The sequence below is a fragment of the Trachemys scripta genome, chromosome 10, assembly GCF_013100865.1.
Source record: "Trachemys scripta elegans isolate TJP31775 chromosome 10, CAS_Tse_1.0, whole genome shotgun sequence".
NCBI classification, from domain to species: Eukaryota; Metazoa; Chordata; order Testudines; family Emydidae; genus Trachemys; species Trachemys scripta.
In genome coordinates, this window is record NC_048307.1 from 58235853 (window position 1) to 58256512 (window position 20660).

A 20660-nucleotide genomic window follows, 5' to 3' on the forward strand; every position below is an offset into this window, starting at 1 on the left:
CAATTTGAGGTAACCAGCAGCCATGATATTTGGGGGAGGAGGGGAGGAAACAGCTTAATATCAGATTTAAACTGTTTTTTTCCATACACATGCATCTTACTGTTGAAACCGCTCTCCATTACGTCCTGAACAGCATGAATAAGTGTGGTAGACTCAAACCCACAATGTGTTTAGCTCATGCTTGACTATTATTCTAAGAATATCTGAGCACCAACTGGTCAACAACTTTGAGAAGGAAAAGATCAGCTCTTGCTTCAGACCACCTCAGTCTTGAACTGCGTGGTGATAACAGCTCTTGGGGATACTACAATTTATATTTTTACATACATCAACTATTGAGACTACATCTGTGAGACCGCCATGCTTAGCCAACAAAAGGTTGCACCATGTTGCACCACACTGCCAGCACAAAGAAGCCCTAAAGCTGGCCTAGCCAGCCACCGGCAGATCACCACAATGTAGGGATTCTTCCAGTGGCACAACTGGCATAGCAGTTCCTAATAGCTCCTTGCAGACAGCTCAGAAAACAAGGGACATGACCAGTGGCTTCCCTATTAGCATATCTTAGTTGCTATAACAGTCCCTTTGGAAAAATCCTCTTTGCAGCCATTGTAATTTAGAGAAGTCCTTGGGCTCCCCTAATTTACGATATGAGACTAGTCTGGCACACAGACAGCCTAAAATTGGGGGGAGCAGAAAGGTGGCTTCAAGTTGGGCTGAATGCTTCTCAGCTGTAGACAAGGATCTAGAATGTGCATCTGGCTCTTTCCTTGGTTTTTAAATGAGTATGTTCACTATGGAGTATTTCTAGCATTTCCTGTGTAATGACCTCTCATACACTTAGCTCATCATGATAAATGCCAAAAGATCTCGCACCAGCTAGAAGTATTGACTTCTCTTCTGCCCGGTCTTCTACAATTGTCTCCTCCAGCTGCTGAAAAGCTATATTTTAAAAGGGTTCAGGCTTTAGTCTGTCATATGCTTTTGTGGCCAGAATTATGACCAGTGTCACAGTAACCTCAAAGTCTTCATCAATATTATCCAGTACAGAAGACCTTTTAGGCTTAGCAGGTCCTTGTAGCCCTAAGTCACCTAAGCACATACTTAGAGGTATTGCTGAATTGGTGCCACAACAGAAGTTTTTTTCCTGGTTACCATTTAATATTAAAGACTATCATTACAAGAAGGCTTGCAATGGCTTATTGGTGACCTGTTCCCAAGAGCGCTTCTGCCAAGCCACATGAAATTGCATACACTGAGAGCTTTACAGGTTGATTAAACCAAAATAGGGCATGTAAGTGGCTTTTGAAGTGTTTTATTTTCTTGACACTGAGCTTGCACTTCACCCCATATCAACTGGCATTTTTGTCAGAAAGCAGAGGCAGTACACATATATGCAATGGGTAGGGGTGATTATAGTATGATACATGCTCATACCATGAATCTTTGAAGTGCATCTTTCCCTTGTGGCAGTTCCATCGCACAAAGAGCTTCTACGTTTTTTGGTAAGATTTAACATTGTGTTCACTGAACATGTGGACAATTTCCTTTTTAGCTCATATTGGCATTTTGCTTTAACTTGATTTGATTTCTCTCATAGTTTCAATGACATTTTACATACCCTTTCATTATGCTATGCATCACCTGTTCCCCTGCATTAACTTCCACCCAAACTAGCCATGAGATATCCTCCATATAATACTTCAGTACTTGCAGGGCTGCTCCAAAGCCAAATGGCAGGCTTTTAAACATAAACTTTCCAAACAGGGCATTAAATGCACACAATATGAAATTTTAATCATCCAGTGGCACTTGCCAAAAATCTCTGACAGGCATTTAGAACAGAAAAAGATTTACCTTGGGCTTTCTGGAAATAACATTATCTATCATTCTCATGGGGTAGCATTCACATCCAATTGCTTTGTTTAAATCTTTAGGGGATAGACAAATGCAAATTCTACTTGAGTTTACCACCCTGATCGGTCTGTTGCCCCAATCAGAGTCCTATTACTCACATTCAAGTTTTATTTTATTTTTTTAAACATTTTGCTTTAACAAAATTGTGTTGTTAGAGTAGCACAGTTTCAACGTGATTAGTTTTGCTGCATGCTGTACATGTGACACCATGTACTGGACACTTTTGCCTTTTCTATAGTCGTCGCTATAGAGTTTGCTGAAATATGTGCTTTTCACGCTTTGTCTAATTTGTTTACAACACTGTCAGCCTGACAAATGATCTGAGCAGTATGTTGTTTAGTCCTTTAGCTCTACAGATGTCAGTTGCTTGACATAGACTTAAATCGGGATATCTAAGTACCTTTGGGGGGTTTCCCCCCACCCTGCTTATTCCACTAACAATTATTTTTAATCAAACAGTCTGAATTGCTAAAGTTCCATATTTTCTATAAGCTGAACAATTATTTTCTGTCTTCCAATTTCTGCTAAAGAACCTTACCTATGCCAATTTTTATAATGACTGCATTATGTCTGAAACCTTTTAATTATTTTGTCATTTTTAACTTGTCAACTTCCGGATCCCTTTGAAAATAAATATGATTTTTTTTTTGTCCCTTCCCTTCTTGCAGTGTGTAGCAATGTTGAGTCTTTCCCTGTATCTGGATTTTTGATTGAGTCTACTAGCATGGACACATATTTTACATGTGTAAGCAGAGTCTGAATGAGCTCTCCCCTGACATATAGTGGTGAGCTGTGGAAAAGGACTTCAGGAGCTGATCTCATTTGCATGGACACACCCACGTTGCCCAGCTACTCAGCAAGATGGTATTGCTTGCCCAAAGGATCACTGGTGGCTGGTGTTGGATCCCCAGGCTCCTTGTTATTGGGACAGGAGTAATAAAGGGTTGTTATCCTTGTTGTGTGAACCAAGGGCAGCAGAACTGTACCAGGCATACCCCGATGGAGGGACTCACCCTCAACTGAACGCCGGGCAGGGGACATGGGTTCCAAAGCCCAATGAGTTGAGAGAGGGTGTGGCTAGGTATTTGTACCTGGTGATATGGGCCCTGTTTAAGAGACCTAGACACCATTTGATTCTTCTTCTCTTCACAAGTAATAAAAGAGCTAATTGAGAATCTTATTGTACTCTACTGAGCTGAAATCACTGATATTTAGGTCTAAGCATTAGACCTACTTTGGGGCAGTGTCTCTATTGCAAGACACTGCCCAGTGTGCACCAGCAGTGAGGCTCCCCTAACAGCTGAAATCAGTGAGAGCTGTGTTAAGTGGTGGGCCCTGAAGACATCTCAATGAGCAGCCAGCCAGGTGGCTGGTGGAAAGGTGTGGCAACCAGCCAGCAGGGCGGTTGGCAGAGAGGGCCAGAGCAGAACCCCACAGAGAGGCATGGCAATTGGCCGCAGGCCAATGAGCAAGTGCACGAGCAGCGGAGCATGTTAGTTGCCTCCTTACCCCCACACGCTTCCACCCACGGTGGGAGGTGAACTCTGGGGCTGCAGGCCAACGACTGCAATGTGAGTGGGGTGCAGAGAAGGGACGGACATGTTAAAGAGACTTTTGGGTTGCTGGACTTAAGAACCTGAGGGGAAAAAGACTCTGCCTAACTTACTTGGGGGTGGGTCTTTTGCTCATGGTTTATGTTTATGAACCCTAGTTGTGCTGTTTTCCCAAATTAATGCTGAGTTATTTCCCTCCTTTTATTAAAAGTTTTTGCTACACTCAGACTCTGTACTTGTGAGAGGGGAAGTATTGCCTCTTAGAGGTGCCCAGGGGATGGTGTCTAATTATATAATTGTCCCAGGTCACTGGGTGGGGGCTCGAGATGGTTGTGTGTTGTATTGTTGAAAAGGAACCCTAGATACTGAACCCGGCCCTTGTTGTTGCCACATTCCTTTCAAAACAATGTGTACTCGGTGGCTTCAGGGAATTAATTTTAAGCTGTTTTGTACAGGAAGTACTGTCCATTCTGTATTTCATTTTCATCAGAGGTTCCCAGACTATGGTACACAGAGCACTTGGTGGCTGTCCAGACAACTGGCTGATTACGTGGTGCTGGCTCTCCTTCTCATTTCCAGCTACTAAATTGCATTAAACGATAGTTAGACATGAAATATTTTCCTATTATTACTTTCCAAGTAAGCAATTTATATAGTTGCCATATGGACATGATGTGATGGTGAATGGGCAGGAGATGGTCCATGAAAGAAAACAATCTATGCATTAAAATGTAGTCCACACTAGGAAGAGAGTTTGGAAACCTCTTACTTAGTCTAACTGGGTCAAATCTTCAAACTAACGTGCTCTTTTGTGAGCATTCGCCTTAAGCATGTGCACTAGGGCATTTTCACACCCAAATTGCACACACTTTTAAACATTTTAGGCTAGATTCTCTTGATGCACCTGAAAATAGGGAGCAGCTCTGGGACCAGCTGAAGTCCCTCCTGGGTCCTGTTGTAACCTAGAGGAAATTCAGGGTTACTCCTGACTATCTCCATGTAGGAAGATATCAACAGGTTTATATTTTTCACCTCAAGAGATAAACTTAGCATTTACACACTTGGATAATGGACAGATAAACATACTGCTGGTATCAGTAATTGTAATCAGAGATATAAGCACAGTTTATTGTCGAATTACACATATGCAGTGAAAGTCATTCTTCTTAATCCAAACAAGACAACATAATAGAAAGATGACCACCGAATTCAATGGGTTTTGAATCAGGCCGATCTATGAATTTTATTGTTATTTGTTACCAGACTAGCCATACAAAAACACTTACGTCATTGATTCTTTTACTGTTCATATAAACTCAGTCTACATATTGGCCACAAGCAGCAGTTACAGTATTGATAGTAAACAGCTGATCTGGCAACTGGTGTCTTTCCTGCTCCATATAGAATACAAAGACAAATAAAAGGACAGTTACCTGTTCTGTAACTGGCATTCTTTGAGATGTATTGCTCAGGTATATTCCACAGTAGGTGTGCATGCTCGCCACGTGAACTGGTGCCGGAAGTTTTTCCCTTAGCAGTACCCGTAGTGGGGAGCACCGCTGCGACCCCTGGAGTGGCACCTCTATGTTGTGCCATAAAGGGGGCTGCGCACTCCCCCCATCCTCAGTTCCTTCTTGCCAGACAACTCCGACAGAGGGGAAGGAGGGCAGGACGTGGAATACACCTGAGCAACACATCTCGAAGAACGCCAGTTACGGAACAGGTAACTGTCCTTTCTTCTTCGAGTGATTGCTCATGTGTATTCCACAGTAGGTGGCTCCAAGCTATACCCGATGGAGGCGGGTAGGAGTTTAAGGGTTACCCGGGCGGAGTATCGCCCTACCAAACCCGGCGTCATCCCTCGTTTGGGAGACGATCACATAGTGCGATGAAAAGGTGTGGACAGAGGACCATGTAGCAGCCCTGCAGATGTCCCGAATGGGGACATGAGCCACGTAGGCTGCTGACGAGGCCTGAGCTCTCGTCGAATGCGCCTTCACTATATTAGCTGGGGGAACCCCTGCCAGGTCATAACACGTGCGAATGCACGAGGTGATCCAGCGGGAGATCCGCTGGGTGGAAACCGGTCGCTCCCTCATGCGCTCAGCCGAAGCAACGAAAAGCTGAGGGGATGTCCGGAATGGCCTGGTTCTGTCTAGGTAAAAGGCCAGCACCCTACGCACATCTAGCATGTGCAGGCATCGTTCCTTATTGGAGGAATGGGGCTTAGGACAGAGGACCGGGAGGAAAGTGTCCCAATTCATGTGAAAAGCCGAGACTACTTTCGGCAGAAAGGCTGGGTGTGGGCGGAGCTAGACCTTATCCCTATGGAAGACCGTATACGGGGGCTCAGAGGTCAGGGCCTTAAGCTCCGAGACCCGGCAGGCTGAAGTGATAGCCACCAGGAATGCCACTTTCCATGACAAGTGGGACCAAGAACACGTGGCCAAGGGCTCGAAGGGGGGCCCTGTGAGGCGGGAGACCACTAGGTTCAGGCCCCAGGGCAGGACCAGGGGTCTAGCATAAGGGAAAGCCCGATCCAGCCCTTTTAGGAACCGGGATGTCATGTGGTGTGAAAACACAGAATGGCCCTGCACCGGTGGGTGGAAGGCCGAAATGGGGCCTAAGGGACAGGAGGTAGTTGAGGATGAGCTGGAGAGATGCAGAGGAGGAGGAGGAGCCCCTCTCCCTCGCCCACATGGAGAACCGATACCATTTGGCCAGGTAGGTTCGACATGTGGATGGCTTCCTGCTCTCAAGCAGGACCTGTCTAACATCCTCATTCAACCATGGAGCAGCCACGCTGTCAAGTGGAGCGCGGCCAGGTTGGGATGGATGAGACGTCCTCCCTCCTGGGAGAGGAGGTCCGGTCGAAGCGGCAGCCTGTGCGGGGAGGCCACTGAAAGCTGCAGGAGTGTCCTGTACCAATGCTGATGGGCCCAATCCAGGGCTATGAGGATAATCCGCGCCCCATCTGCCTTCACCTTCTGTAGGACTTTGCCTATCAGGGGAAAGGGCGGGAAGGCGTAGAACAGGCGGCCCGACCATGGGATTAGGAACACGTCCGATATCGCCCCTTCGCCCTCTCCCGCTCTGGAGCAGAATCGTGGGCATAGGCGATTCTGGGCAGTGGCGAAGAGGTCTACCTGGGGAATACCCCACTGTAGGAAGAGCCGCCTGGCCACCTCCCTGTGTAGGGACCACTCGTGTTGTTGGGAGAAAAACCTGCTTAGGTGATCCGCAAGCGTTTTGCACTTGCCGGGCAGGTGAAAGGCCCTCAGAAGGATGTTGTGGGCTATATAGAACTCCCACAGGAACTGGGCTTCCTGGCACAAGGCCACGGAACGTGTGCCCCCATGCCTGTTGATATAATACATTGCAGTCGTATTGTCCGTGAGGACTCTGACCATCTTCCCTCCTAGGTGCTGGAGGAAGGCCATGCACGCCAGGCGAACTGCCCTGAGTACCCTGACATTTATGTGCAGGGACAATTCCGGGGGTGACCATCTGCCCTGAGTTTTGAAGACAAGTGTCTGTCTGGTCCACGAATAACGCCTTGCCATCAAATGGCAGGTCCTGCATTAAGGACTGGGATTCGAGTGAGAGCCCTGACAGGGAAAGCCACGACGCCCATCGCATGGAGATAGCCGTAGCCATCGAACGAGGTGCCATGTCAGCTGCATCTGAGGCGGCCTGGAGAGCTGCTTTCGCTGCCGCCGCACCCTCAGCAACTAGAGCCCTGAACTCCTTCCTGTCGTGCCTTGGAGGGAGGGCTCAAATTTTGGCAAGGAGCCCACAAGTTGAAGTCATACCTGCTCAGGAGTTCTTGATGGTTTGCCACCCTGAGCTGGAAACTGACAAAGGAATAAACTTTTTTCCCAAAAAGTGTCCAGTCTCCTGGCCTCCTTGTCCTTGGGGATTGGTGCGGGCTGGCCGTGTCGTTCATGGTGGTTGACTGACTCTACCACCAATGAGTTCGGGGTAGGGTGAGTGTAAAGGTACTCATGCCTCTTTGTTGGCACAAAGTATTTCCATTCTGCCTTTTTGGAAATGGGCGGCAGACAGGACGGGGTTTGCCATAGTTGAATCGAAATGTTGGCTATGCCTTGGTAAAGCGGTAATGCCACACGGCCCGGTGCCGAGGAGGAGAGGACATTAAACAAGTTGTCTGAAGGTTCCTCCATCTCCTCCGCCTGGAGCTGGAGGCTGGTGGCTACCTGCCGGAGGAGCTCCTGGTGTGCCTTGAAGTCCTCCTGAGAAGCGGGGGTGGTGGTGCCGCTATGGACTCATCCAGTGCCGAAGGGACGACCAGGACGGCCCCTAGGGCATCGGTCGGTGCCGGTATGTCGCACTCCATGTCCTGGTCTGGGTGCGGTACCGGTGGCGCGGTCCCCGCAATGCCGAGGCGGGGACGCCGAGTGGGCTTGGGATGCCCCAGCCACGGAGCAGGGCCCTGGCGGTGCGGGCACCTGGGCCACGGTGCCCACTGGCACCACTGTCCTTACTATGGTGCCCCTTGCCATTGAGTCGTCTGGGGTCCACCAAGGTTACACGTTCCTGGGGGAAGATGCAGCCCGGGGAGGGACGGCTGGGCGCCGAGGCAGAGGTGGCCGAGGATCGCACGGTGCCGTATGAGCGGCTCGACCTGTCCCGTCCACGTCGGGTCCAGCCCCGGGATTTAGACCTCGATGACGATGAAACGTAGACATCAGAGGTGCTATCTCTGGTGTCCTGTCGATGGCTGTGGCTAAGACGCCTCGGTGCCAGTGACTGTCTGGATACACTCCGAGCATGGCGCGCGCCGTGATACAGTCGGTGGTGCCGATGGGATCGAGACCTGCTATCACTTCGACTGGACGAGGAGCGTCGACGCTTCCTGTCTCAGCGTCTGCAGTTCCTGCGGGCTGAGGAGGACTCCGGTGACTCATTCCCAGGCAACCCCGACAATGGAGTGGAGGTCTGTCGTGGGCTTCAGGAAGGCCCCGCAGATCAAGCAGAGACCTCTACCTCCGACCTCGCCGGTGAGGGCTGGTGAGCGCCCAACAGCGGCTTCCCTTGGGACTGGGGCCCCAACTCGGGCAGCCCGCTCGGTACCAGCAGGACGAGGATGTCGCACGCTGCCTGAGCTGTCTCCGGCATCGATGGAATCCGCATTGTCAGGGAGGCACGCGCTGACAGGGCTGGACTACTCCGCTCCACACGAGTCGGAGGTCTGGGTCCCGAGGGGAATTGTGGGCTGCCCAACTTGGGTCCAGCCTCACCCCTGTCCTTGTCTTGGCGCCGCTGGGTCTTGGCTTGCTTCTTAACAGGGGAGCGGTGCCGACTGGTGGATGGGGCATCGCTCTGCACCGAAGATGTGGTGCCCGGCGCCGGGTCAGTTTGGCACGCCGGTGCTGAGGCCAGTGCCGACTCCATAAGTAGGGCCTGGAGACAGATCTCACGTTCGCGCTTAGTCCGGGGCTTGAAGGATTTACAGATTTTGCAGCGCTCACTTATGTGAGCCTCGCCCAGACAGCAAAGACACTCGGAGTGTGGATCACTTCTGGGCATGGAATTGCGACAGGAGTCGCACGACTTGAAGCCTGGAGCTCGGGGCATGCCCCGAGCCAGGCTACCAACTGTAGAGACCAGTAACAGTCGAAGATCGTACTACTAAGGAAAGCTGCAGCAATGCTGGAGCACAAATTCCGACTACCTTCACTGGCGGCAAGAAGGCACTGAGGGTGGGGGGAGCGCACAGCCCCCTTTATGGTGCGACATAGGGGCACCACTCCAGGGGTCGCAGCGGTGCTCCCCGCTATGGGTACTGCTAAGGGAAAAACTTCCAGCACCGGTGCACGTGGCGAGCACGCACACCTACTGTGAAATACACAGGAGCAATCATGCGAAGAAGAATGAAAAGAAACTTAATGTGACAGTGGAAAAGAATTAAGAATTCCCTTAGGGGAAAAAAACCAAAAAAATAAGGAAACAGGAAGAAGAGAAACATAAAAGACAAAATAAGTAAATTATAGTCTTTGGAGAATGAACTGTTGTTTCTTATCCTGTGTTGAGAAATCACAGTGACTGATGTCACTGTAACTCAGAGCCGAAAACAGATTATATTTGACAGTTTTAATCTTATTGTAAAACTACTGTGTAAACAGCATGAGCTGACTGCTTCCTCCACATCAGCCTCTCTTTGTGAACAGATGTAGCAACCACACTATCCTCAGTAGCTTACCAAAATTGTCCTTCCTTTGTATCCTAAGATCTGCCAAAATGAGAGAGGCACTCTATAAAAGTTATAGTAAAAGGAAAAAGATGGACTCACAGAGAAAGAATTAAACTGAGTGAGTTTATCATTTTGATTAAAACAAAAGAGATCAAATTTCTGCTGACACAACACGGTTGTTCTGAACAATAAAACTGTTTTGTAAACTACCACTTAACCCAACGAGTTCAGGTTCTCTGTTACAAGCAGCGGTTAAAGGAAAGGAAAGTTCCTATCCCCTCTGCTGAAAGTGGAGGGAGAGCTCCCCATCTCCTCCCCGACCCAGTCTCAGGAAGCACCGACAACCTATGCCAGTCTCTCCATCTAGTGGTATGAGGACCCTGTCTCATCAGGCAGGAGAGCAAGAAACAATAATCGTGAGGGCTCTCTCCCATTGGAGGTACTGCCCAGGGAGGTAAGCATCCTGTTCTGCATGTGTGAGCAGGAGCAAAGTACTCTATCGGTGCTCATAGTCTCCCCTGCTAAAAACCAGACACTGCAATCTCCCTCTCCTATCTGACCTTCTTTTGTTATCCATTGCCCAATTAAGGACTGAACACACAGTTATAGTACATTGTGAGCGGAGGTGGTTCCCACAAGCTCTGTGGTAGAAGCAGAAAGGAATTATGCGTTGTTTCCATATAAAATTGTAAATGTCAGAGATGTGATGTAAGCCCAAAGGAAAGTGCCAAAGCATGTGAATAATTCTCCTTGCTTTCATTCATCCTTCTACATTTGCTCTTTCAATGTCAGCCCGTGCCCATTAAACTGCAATAGGCTCCAACTTGGAATGAGTCAGTCCAAAGCCTACATTAATGCCAAGCTTGTGGGAAAATATTACAAGTCAAATCAAAGTAAACGTGCATGGGCATTAGTGAAATTTAAAAAAAAACAACCCCTCACAAGGTGCTACCTTTTAAAATTCCATTGTATCTTCCATTGGCAAAACATGAGTGAAACCCATTTGCCATCTGTTCCCATAACGTCAAGAATTAGATTGTATAGGGCCAGATTTTTCGATGGTGTAAATTAGCATAGCTTCACTACGATCATTTAACATCCACCAATTTACATCAGTAAAGAATTTGGTATTCAATGGTAACTGCAGGGTAAGAGTTCTGTGTCAAGAATTTGTCATTGCAGCATACTTAAAGATAGGGCTAAATTTTGGAAAATGTGCACCTTACCATACATGCACAAAACAAATAGGAGCACAAGAAGAATGCATGAATGTGCCCATAACTGAACATTAGGCAACTGGAGACAGTGTCTGCCATTACCCGTGTTTTGCATGCAACTAAATCTCAGAATTATGGACATTTAACCCAAATAATTCCTTTCTTTTCACAGTTACTTTTGACACAGTACTATGTATAAATAATTTCTTTTAGGTATCACTTGCAATCATAGGCATTTGATTAAAATCATCTTGCAGTTTCTTAAGAAGACAGACAGCAAATGTAGCAGACATGGAAAGATTGATATCCTTAGGAGAATGGCAACAAACCACAGGAATAAATAACTCCTTTGGGATAAGCCCATCCTCCAAAAGAAGAACCATATAGAGAGTCTCAGAATAGTCACTCTATCAACAAGGTTGGCAAAATAGTTATATAAATGTGTGAAATTGTATTTCATGTTCTCTTTCACTATCAAATATGATTTAAGAAAAGGTGCCAGATTTGTTGCAATTGATGCATTTTTTACAATACCATAAGTATCACTACCCGGGACCCCTTAGGACTGCAATATCTTGCAGTGATCTAGTGTTTAGAGTGACTGAAACAAATGCAATGTATGAGGTTATAAATCCATCATATATGGTACAAGACAACTCATACAATTGTATAAGTATCTATGAGATGATGTGAAGTCCTTCTCCTGACAGTCTAAAACCTTAAACCCAGAATCATCTATTCTACAGGATGTATCACCTCAGAGCTATCCCGTATGTCTCAGAACAAAGAACAAAAACTTGCAAGCGACATGAATGTGGGTTTTATATTTGTTGAAAATGAAAAGCACATTTAAAGCTGCATTTGAAGAGAGATTTTATGTTTCACAACTTACCATTTGTAACCAAATGTTGGTTGTTAAAACTTGATTCTTTTCATCCTGGGGAGAAGAGAAAAAAATAAAATAAACAACTCAACATTTGTTCATGGAAGGGACTGTGGCAGGGGTGGCCAACCTATGTCTCCGGAGCTGCATGCAGCTTTTCAGAGGTTAATATGCGGCTCCTTGCATAGGCACTGACTCCAAAGCTGGAGCTACAGATGCTAACTTTCCAATGTGCTGTGGGGTGCTAACTGCTCAACCCCCTGCTCTGCCCCAGGTCCTGCCACCAGTCCACCCCTTCCCCCAAGGACCCTGCCCCTTGCCCCGAGCCTGCCATGCCCTCAGTCCTTGCCCCTCCCCACCACAGCCTCCTGCACACTGCAAAACAGCTGATTGCAATGGGTGGGAGGTGTGGGGAGGGAGGGGAAGGCACTGATTGGCAGGGCTGCCAGTGGGCAGGAGGCATTGGAGGGGGTAGCGGATGGGGGGCTGCTGACATATTACTGTGGCTCTTTGGCACTGTTCAATGGTAAATTCTGCCTCCTTCTCAGGCTCAGGTTGGCCACCCCTGGACTGTGGTAACATTGTTCAAGAAGTTGTAGTGAAATCAGATAGTCAGACAGTTATGTTAATGTAGCTTTCAATAAAAGTGATCCTGAGTAGTATGTCCTGTGTTAGCCTATGTGAAACCAGTTATGACTCTCTGTACCCCACTGTAACACTGTTTTTGAGGGCTTTTTTTTTTTATTGTTTTTATGCTACTACAGCCCTCTACTGTTGGCATCTCCAAAGTGTTTCTTCTTGGTTTGTCCCTGAGCCTTTTTCTTTAATGTAGCATGTCGCAAAGGCAGAACTAATTGCACTAGAGGTTGACCATTTCAACTTCGCTTACAAGCAGCTCATCTACTAGTTAACCTAACACATCAGAAATGGAGTTACACCAGCAGGTACAAATTATAGAAACAATATAAACAAAAAAACCCTGGATAATTGCAAATGGGTATTTATGCAAGGTTAGAGCCTGTTTCTGCTACTCTTATCCATGCGGAGTAGTATCTTACTGTACAAAGTCCCGTTGATTTCAATGTATCATGGTTTTATCAAAACCTTGTGTATGGGGAAGTGTATTGATAGAATGCCCCAAGAGCATCCTGGAAACCAGACTGTGACTCAAAAAAACCTCAATTTGTCTCAGAGTTCCACACAAACACACTCCAGGTGGATGTATTTTGCACCAGCCATATCACTGAATAGGTCCTCAGTATACTGGCAGAAAAATTGCCTCACATATTATGGGGTGGAGCGGTTGCTTAGCTGGCCACCCACCAGAGTGGGATGGGGAGTAGCAGCTCTGCATAGCCCCTAACTTACCTACATGGTCACACACAACATAACAGGTCAAGAAAATGTTATTATTCAATGCAAGTAAAGGTGGCAGAACTAACACCTTAAATTTAGAGTTAACTAAGAAGATAATTTCCTCAGTTCTCAGACATGGATAAATATTTGTAACCTCAAGACCCTGGACCTATCAGCAATTACTCAGCCCTCCACCAGACCTTCCTTAGGGTATTTCTGCCTCAGTGGGATTCTATCAAGGTAGTGGGATACACTGAACTCCAATTCCCATCACGAGAATTTGTTTTCTAAGCTGAATGTAAAACACCAGCCTTTTCTGTCTTAAATCAAACTGAAGCTCCTGCTCCATAAGTTTTACCCCCACCCCCGAGCTCTACCAAAGAAAGTACATGGGAACTCTTTGGAAATTCCACAGCATATCTCAGAGTCACCTATACAGTGTGGAAGGACTCTCAAACCAGATGATACATCTACAACCGCTACAATTTTAAAGCAAAAGTAATCTGTTTTATTCTTCACCAAATAATAAATGATCAAAGACAACTGTATTCAAATTTTTACATTCAATACAAGAGTCTTCTTAAACTGAAAATGTATATATGCAATTTAATCTGTAATCCATTTGTTTGCAGACAAACGAATGGATGGAATGAATGGAAGGACTGAAAGACCTTTAACTGTAGCAGTATCAGGGCAGTGCAGTAATAGTTATACAGCATGTAAAACGAGCTATAGCTGCCAGAGAAGATGACATTTTAATAGCAAATAGAGACATTTAAAGAGGAACATCAATAAAGGTGGGAAACTGTTACTGAATCACATGGGATCCCAACAACTGAATGTACAGCATAAAGGCAAATGAAAGAATTCAGATAAAAATACCCCTTAATTAGTATTCTGCATGGCTCCATTCTCCCCCTAGATGAGTGTACCTAGCCCCCATAAAAGTCAATGGGATCTGTGCCCACAGCCAGTGGCAGAATTTAAAACTTTCTTTTTATATTCTGTCGCATTCATTCAGTGAATCCTGCCTTTCATCCAAGACTCCCTCCAACAAGCAAACATTCATTTATGAGTCTTCGGGGCGGGGGGGAATTGTCTCATCTACCCTTCAATACTAGAAGTACGGTACTTGCTGCAGGCTAAAGTTATGTCTTATGAGAGTAAAACAGTAATTAAAGCTATTATGGTTGCCAAAATATATAGCTGATGGTTGAGTAAAGGTGTTGCTTTTTCTGCAGTCCTTGATCGATGTTAACAGCTATTACTCTGTAACATTTGTGTGATGCATCACTCAAGTACCTATCAGTGTTATTAGAGAGTTTACCAGTCCCAGTAACATAACAGGACTAGCTTCCAGTGGACATTAACTCATAATTAATGAAGAAATGATGTCCATTGGATCATTCACCATATTGCAATCAAAAGGTTTAAATACTTTTCTATTCACTAGTGTTATCCATCTTTTGAGTGAGGAGTAAAATCAAGATTCTGACAACTTGTGATCAATATCATCTCCAGCAGTTGCATCCGACTCCACTCCCATGGCTCCCAGTTCTGAGCAATATTGCTCTTCCTCATATCAGATGAGTGGTTGCCACTGGCAAGTTACTGGAGAAAGTACGTGCCAACTCAAGCCTGCCACTGCCAATGACCTTTTTAAACCACCAGCTGCACATTTGCTGTCACACCAGGATGTTAGGGCAGAAACACTCTGGCAAGAGGAAAGGATATCTGTTATAATCCCCAACCAGTCCCTCATCGCCAACCCTACAATTTGCCTGCCTGGTTTTGACCTGTCCTGTCGCCAACGGTCCCTGTTGAACAGGTTCCAGACCAGGCAAATTCTCTGTGCAGCCAACCAGTATCGCTGGGGCCTTTGCGACAGCCCTTTGTGCAGCTGTGATGCAACACAGATGATGATGCACATTGTCGATGAATGCCTGCTGACTAGGTTCAGCAGAGGCCTAGAAGAACTGTATTATGCCACTGAAGACGCCATCACTTGGCTAGATGACTATACACATGATAAATAAATTAAAGATCTCATAGCACTTTTCTCAAGGCTATGCGTTTTAAACACAGGTGGGCAGACAAATTCCAATTACACCCTGTCTAGTCTGTAACAGCCATGCAAAAGCATATGCAGGACACTACCAGCGTGTGAATTCGAATTGGGAGCATTTTACATGCACTTTCCTCGGTGTAAATGGCTGCACAAGGTGCAAGGCAGTAGAGAAGCAGGTAGCTGGTTGAAATCTTGTTACAGAACTGTTAGCCTAGTGAATGTGCATCATTAAGCAACACGCTGCCCTCCTGTTGTGTATTTTGTTATTTTAAGAGTTCAGAACCTGAAAGAGGGGATTTGAAAATAATGGCGCCCATTTGGATCACGATATTTAAGGCCCCAACAGTGTTTTAATCATAAACCCCCACTTCTAGGGCATTCTAACTCAGCTGTAAAAACTTCACTGCAGGCTGAAGCTTGGTTTATAATATTCCTGTCCTGGAGAAAATTATTTCACATACTTTAGTTAAAATTGGTTTGGCTGGTTTTCATCAAAAAGAGGGGCAGACTGGCAGTTCTCCGGTTTCAGAAGCTTTGCATTGCACTCTGCAATCTCACAAACAACTTCAATTGGGGTGGGAGGGAACAGTCTTCAGGGGTTTTTTTGTGTGTGTGTCGCATGCTGAACAATGCTTTTGAATATGATGGATGAATTCTGAGAAAACAGCTTCTCAGCAAAACACATTTACATTGTTTTCCATCACAGCTGTGCGCAACCTCTTAACAAAATGTTTAGACACTAAAATGGATCATGAAATTTTGCTCAAATACCATCACATTTCAAATTTGTCATCATTTTGCAGTATTTTAGCAGCAACTATTTGGGGAAAAAAGAGTGTCACAGCCAGTGAGGCAAACCATTTCTAGAGCTTCTCTTACAAATATTGTTTTTAATATGATAAGGAAAGGAGTACTTCACATTGCCTGGAGGTGTCATAAACAACAACACAACACAGAAAACAAGGCCAGGAACAAAATGAGTCACTTTTGGGGGGGTTACTATGTTAGCTACTTTAGTTAATGCAGGCCTTAAATCACACAAGAACAGGGGTTCTCAAACTGGGTGTTGTAAGGTTATTACATGGAGGTCGGGAGCTGTCAGCCTCCACCTCCAAGCCCCACTTTGCCTCCAGCATTTATAATAGTGCTAAATATAAACAAGTGTTTTTAATTTATAAAGGGGGTCGCACTCAGAGGCTTGCTGTGTGAAAAGGGTCGCCAATGCAAAAGTCTGAGAAACACTGCACAAGAATAATAGTGTGATTTGTGGTGACTATTGAGAAAGTATCTGTCAAACAGCTCATCTCACTAGAGAGCATTACTTTATTCATTTAGTGGTCTGACTAATCCTTTGGCTACCAAACTCATAGCTATAGTAATAATTCAATACTGTACAGGGTAAATTGTCGTCAAGCTAATTATGATAGCAGGCTGGGTGTATGGAAGTAATGAAGGGGAGGTAACTGTGATCAGTGAGGCTGGGGAGATTATACATTCTCTATCCTTAAGTGGATGGGGATGGAACTGAAAGCTGGAAATTTCTCTGTGTAAGCTTCTAACAGTAATAGCTTCTAACAATGCCTTCTCTTCCCCTTTCCTTTGTTGTTATTCTTTACATTCAACGATCTCTCAGGCTAACTTTCTTTGGGAAACCCAGTATCAGATCCTCACCCTACTCTTCCCCAAACTCCACCTTCAACAAAACACGCTTAGAGAAGATACAGGCACAAGCCCAGCTAGTATTCATGTCTCAGATTTTAAGCACATCAAAGGATGTGCAGTGAACAGCGGTGAACCCACCTGCAATTCTGTGATAAATGCTAAAGGGATAACTTTCTCCCTAATGACAGTGTCTGGGAATCCACCTGCCCATGCACTCCAAAACAGAATTAAGGGCTGCTAGACGGTGCTTTTCTCACTTAGCCATGAGTTGAGGGGCAGCATGCAGCTGCACCACTGTCAGAGGAACTGCAGGAGGCACTGTGCCTCACAGAGGAAGAATTCCTCTCCAGCTCTCCTATTGGTCTACTAAGAAAGTAATTTATTTCATCCTTCTTCAGGATTCAGCTTACTCCATTCAGCCCGCTCTTCTGACCGATGTATGAGGTACAGGTGAGACAGAGAGTGATGGCATGGCTCCACCCACTTCCACCTATGCCCTGGGAGAACACTGGCTGCACAACCCCTACTCTAATCCATGTAGTCCTAATGCAGCTGCACAGAGGATGGGCAAGACCCTTCATCTCCTGTGCAGGTTTGGTGTCAATCTAGTCATAAAAGTTCCCATTTGTTTTTCTTAGCAATTGCATAAAGTAAACGTGTACACTGTGATGTCAAGTGGTTTGAACAGGGAGCTATTCAGACATTCAGAACATTTTCAGCACTTGCTGATGGGCTGTTTTGGAATGTATCACTAACTATTAAAACTATCAGAATATGAAGGCTATATGCAATGTTTAGTGAAGCTCCAACTCAAGCTTGATTCCTCACAATGTATTTCTTACTTACAGACAACATGCACTAAATATATGAAGAAATGTAACTCTTATATAAACCAAACTGTAGCTCCACTAATATCCAAATAGTGACCATTAATACTATTTAATAATAATTTACTGCTTGGTTCTTATTCCTGCTTGACCATATGGTAGAACAAAACATAACCAAGCAATAATTTACAATTCCACAGCCATATAATTAAAAAAGCCGAATGCTCCCCTGAACTGTGCTGCAGTGCAATTCAAACATTTTATAAAACCAGTAAGCTTTTACGTTTACTTTAAGAAGTGACACTATTGAGGACCAATCACACTTCTTGGGTACCTTTCCAACCAGTTCTTCTCAATACATTTGTTATCCCTTTTACAATTTCTCTATTAAAAATAACCACTTATGTTAACTCTTTGGACTGTTTCAGTCTCTCTAAATGTTTTGTTAAGAAACTGCACAGAGTTGTGATGAAAAATGTTAACGTGTTTTGTTGAGAAAGTAATTTTTCAAAAATCACTGAATGCCTGTTTCAGAAAAATATTGTCCCAGCCCAAGATTTTCAAAAGTGACTCATGATTTTGGGGTGACTCAGTTTATGGGTCTCTAACTTGACAAGTCATAAAGGAGCCTGATTTCAAGAAGCACCTTTAAGGTTGCTCAAGTTGAACACTCAAAAACGTTGGCACCCAAGATCACTAATCACTTAGAAAAAATCTTAGCCCCCAGTGTGACATTATGAGTATAATATAATATCTCATTGAAAGATGACAAGGCCAGAAAGAGTTAATTAACTCACCGACTTTAGAGACTTTAGAGTCTCTAAACTTTAGAACTTTAGAGACTGGCTAGGAAGATAGGTAAATGAATAGAGCTTTGAAATGTAAGTCTGCATTGTTAGAGATAGAAGGGGAGATGTTTGCTCAGGTCTTGTGATGTAAGCAAACAAGTCTTGTCTATTGCTACAGCTTTAATTCAAATATCAAAGAAGGAATATTAACATTTATGATGATACTTGAGTAAAATAGTATTATTGTCTATATGTCTCTTTGAAGGTTGTGGTAACCTGTATCTGAACTGTTTAATGGATAAATTATACTGCTAATTGCCATGATGTTTAGCAGAAGGAAAGTTGAGACTATTGTTTTCTCAGGCCAAAAGGCTGCTGGAAATGTATAAAAACCTTGGGACACGATCCTTCTGCATCTCAGATCTGCTTTGGGTTTCAAGAGGGGGAAACCTTAAACCATAAGGATTGAGATCCCCAATCATTGACTAGAGCCACCCTGAATATGGTCATTGGATTATAATCTATGGACTATATCTAAAAGGACTTTTGGCAACTACAAGCTCACCTCTGCTATGTATCTGGACCTCCAGAATTGAATTCAAGTCTGAATGGATATTGATCTTTTAACCAACACTCACACTCTTTTCTTGTTTTTAATAAATTTTAGTTTAGTTAATAAGAATTGGCTATAGCGTTCATTTTGGGTAAGATCTAAGTTATAATTGGACCTGGGTATGTGGCTGATCCTTTGGGATTGGAAGAACCCTTTCTTTTATATGATGAAGTAAGATTTTCAATAATCATCATATCTGACGTATGTGTCTGGATGGAGGCCTAAGGCTGGGTACTTTAAGGGAACTGCATTGTTTGGACTTCTGAGTAACCTGTATGGTAATATAGAAGTTGTTTTGTGCTGGCTTGGTAAATCTAAGTATTGGAATATCCACCAGCGTTTGGGGTTTGTCTGCCCCATTTTGTTTGCAGTTCACCCTGATTGAGTGACCTCAGCTGGCTCCCACGGGCAGCACCGTCACACCCAGCACTCTTGGACCCTATATTGGAAAGACCAACCATTATAATGCTTATATACGTGGCTAGTAAGTTAGAGTGGACACTGGAACCTTAACTGTGAATTACCTAGTGTACTAGTTTTCACTTGCACTCCACACATTATTTTAATGTAAGTAAATGAGTGAAATACTGGTCATGCTGAAGTCAATAGCAAAACTCCCAGTGACTTCAACAAAGCCAGGATTTCAACCAATGATTTTGAGAAGGAAGTCTGTTCAGTGTTTGTTGGCTGACCACATCAAGCCTCTTAAATGTTAATTTTTCATGTGATTAAAAGTCACAAGGATGATCCTCTAAAAGGTTTCTCCCTTCCTTTAATGACACAGCTTGCTTCCAGACTCCACCAAGAAAGGCCTCCTTGTACTGGATCAATTTCACTGTATCTTAAAGGATTTTTTAAAAAACATTGTAAGGCATACCTCATTATAGAAAAATGCTGAGCTCCCGAACAGCTAATCATAATGAGACCAGACTGTTTCAGCCAGATGCTGGCCACCAACAACACAACTATCAATTTCTACAAGGGGTAGGCAACCTTCAGAAGCCGTGTGCCGAGTCTTCATTTATTTACTTTAATTTAAGGTTTTGCATGCCGGTAATACATTTTAACGTTTTTTAGAAGGTCTCTCTCTATAAGTCTATATATTATATAACTAAACTATTGTTGTATGTAAAGTAAACAAGGTTTTCAAAATATTTAAGAAGCTTCATTTAAAATTAAATTAAAATGCTGATCTTATGCCACCGGCCTGCTCAGCTCGCTGCCAGCCTGGCGTTCTGTTCACTTAGGCCAGCAGCGGGATGACTGGGGCTTGACCTCTGAAACCCCCCATGCCCCCAGAAGGGTGGGTGTGGGGGGCTTCAGAGGTCAGGGCAGAGGGCTGAAGGGGTGTGGGGGGGTGCAGGGCAGAAGGCTGGGGGTGGGGGTGGCTTCAGAAGTCAGGGCAGAGGGCTGGAGGGGTGTGGGGGGGTGCAGGGCAGAAGGCTGGGGGTGTGGGGGGCTTCAGAGGTCAGAGTAGAGGGCTGGGGGTGTGGGGGGGTGCAGGGCAGAAGGCTGGGGGTGGGGTGGGTCAGGGCAGAGGACTGGGGTGGGTGTGGAGGTGC

The 20660-nt window shown here is 45.0% G+C and overlaps 1 protein-coding gene across 1 annotated transcript in view; it reads right to left on the bottom strand.

Moving 5' to 3' along the window:
• Positions 1-20660, bottom strand: part of CHRNA7 (cholinergic receptor nicotinic alpha 7 subunit) — a 92914-nt gene that overhangs the window by 31808 nt on the left and 40446 nt on the right. Inside the window, exon 3 of the mRNA XM_034784619.1 lies at positions 11794-11838. Within this exon, the coding sequence (XP_034640510.1) occupies positions 11794-11838 (45 nt within the window). The remainder of the gene's footprint in view (positions 1-11793; positions 11839-20660) is intronic.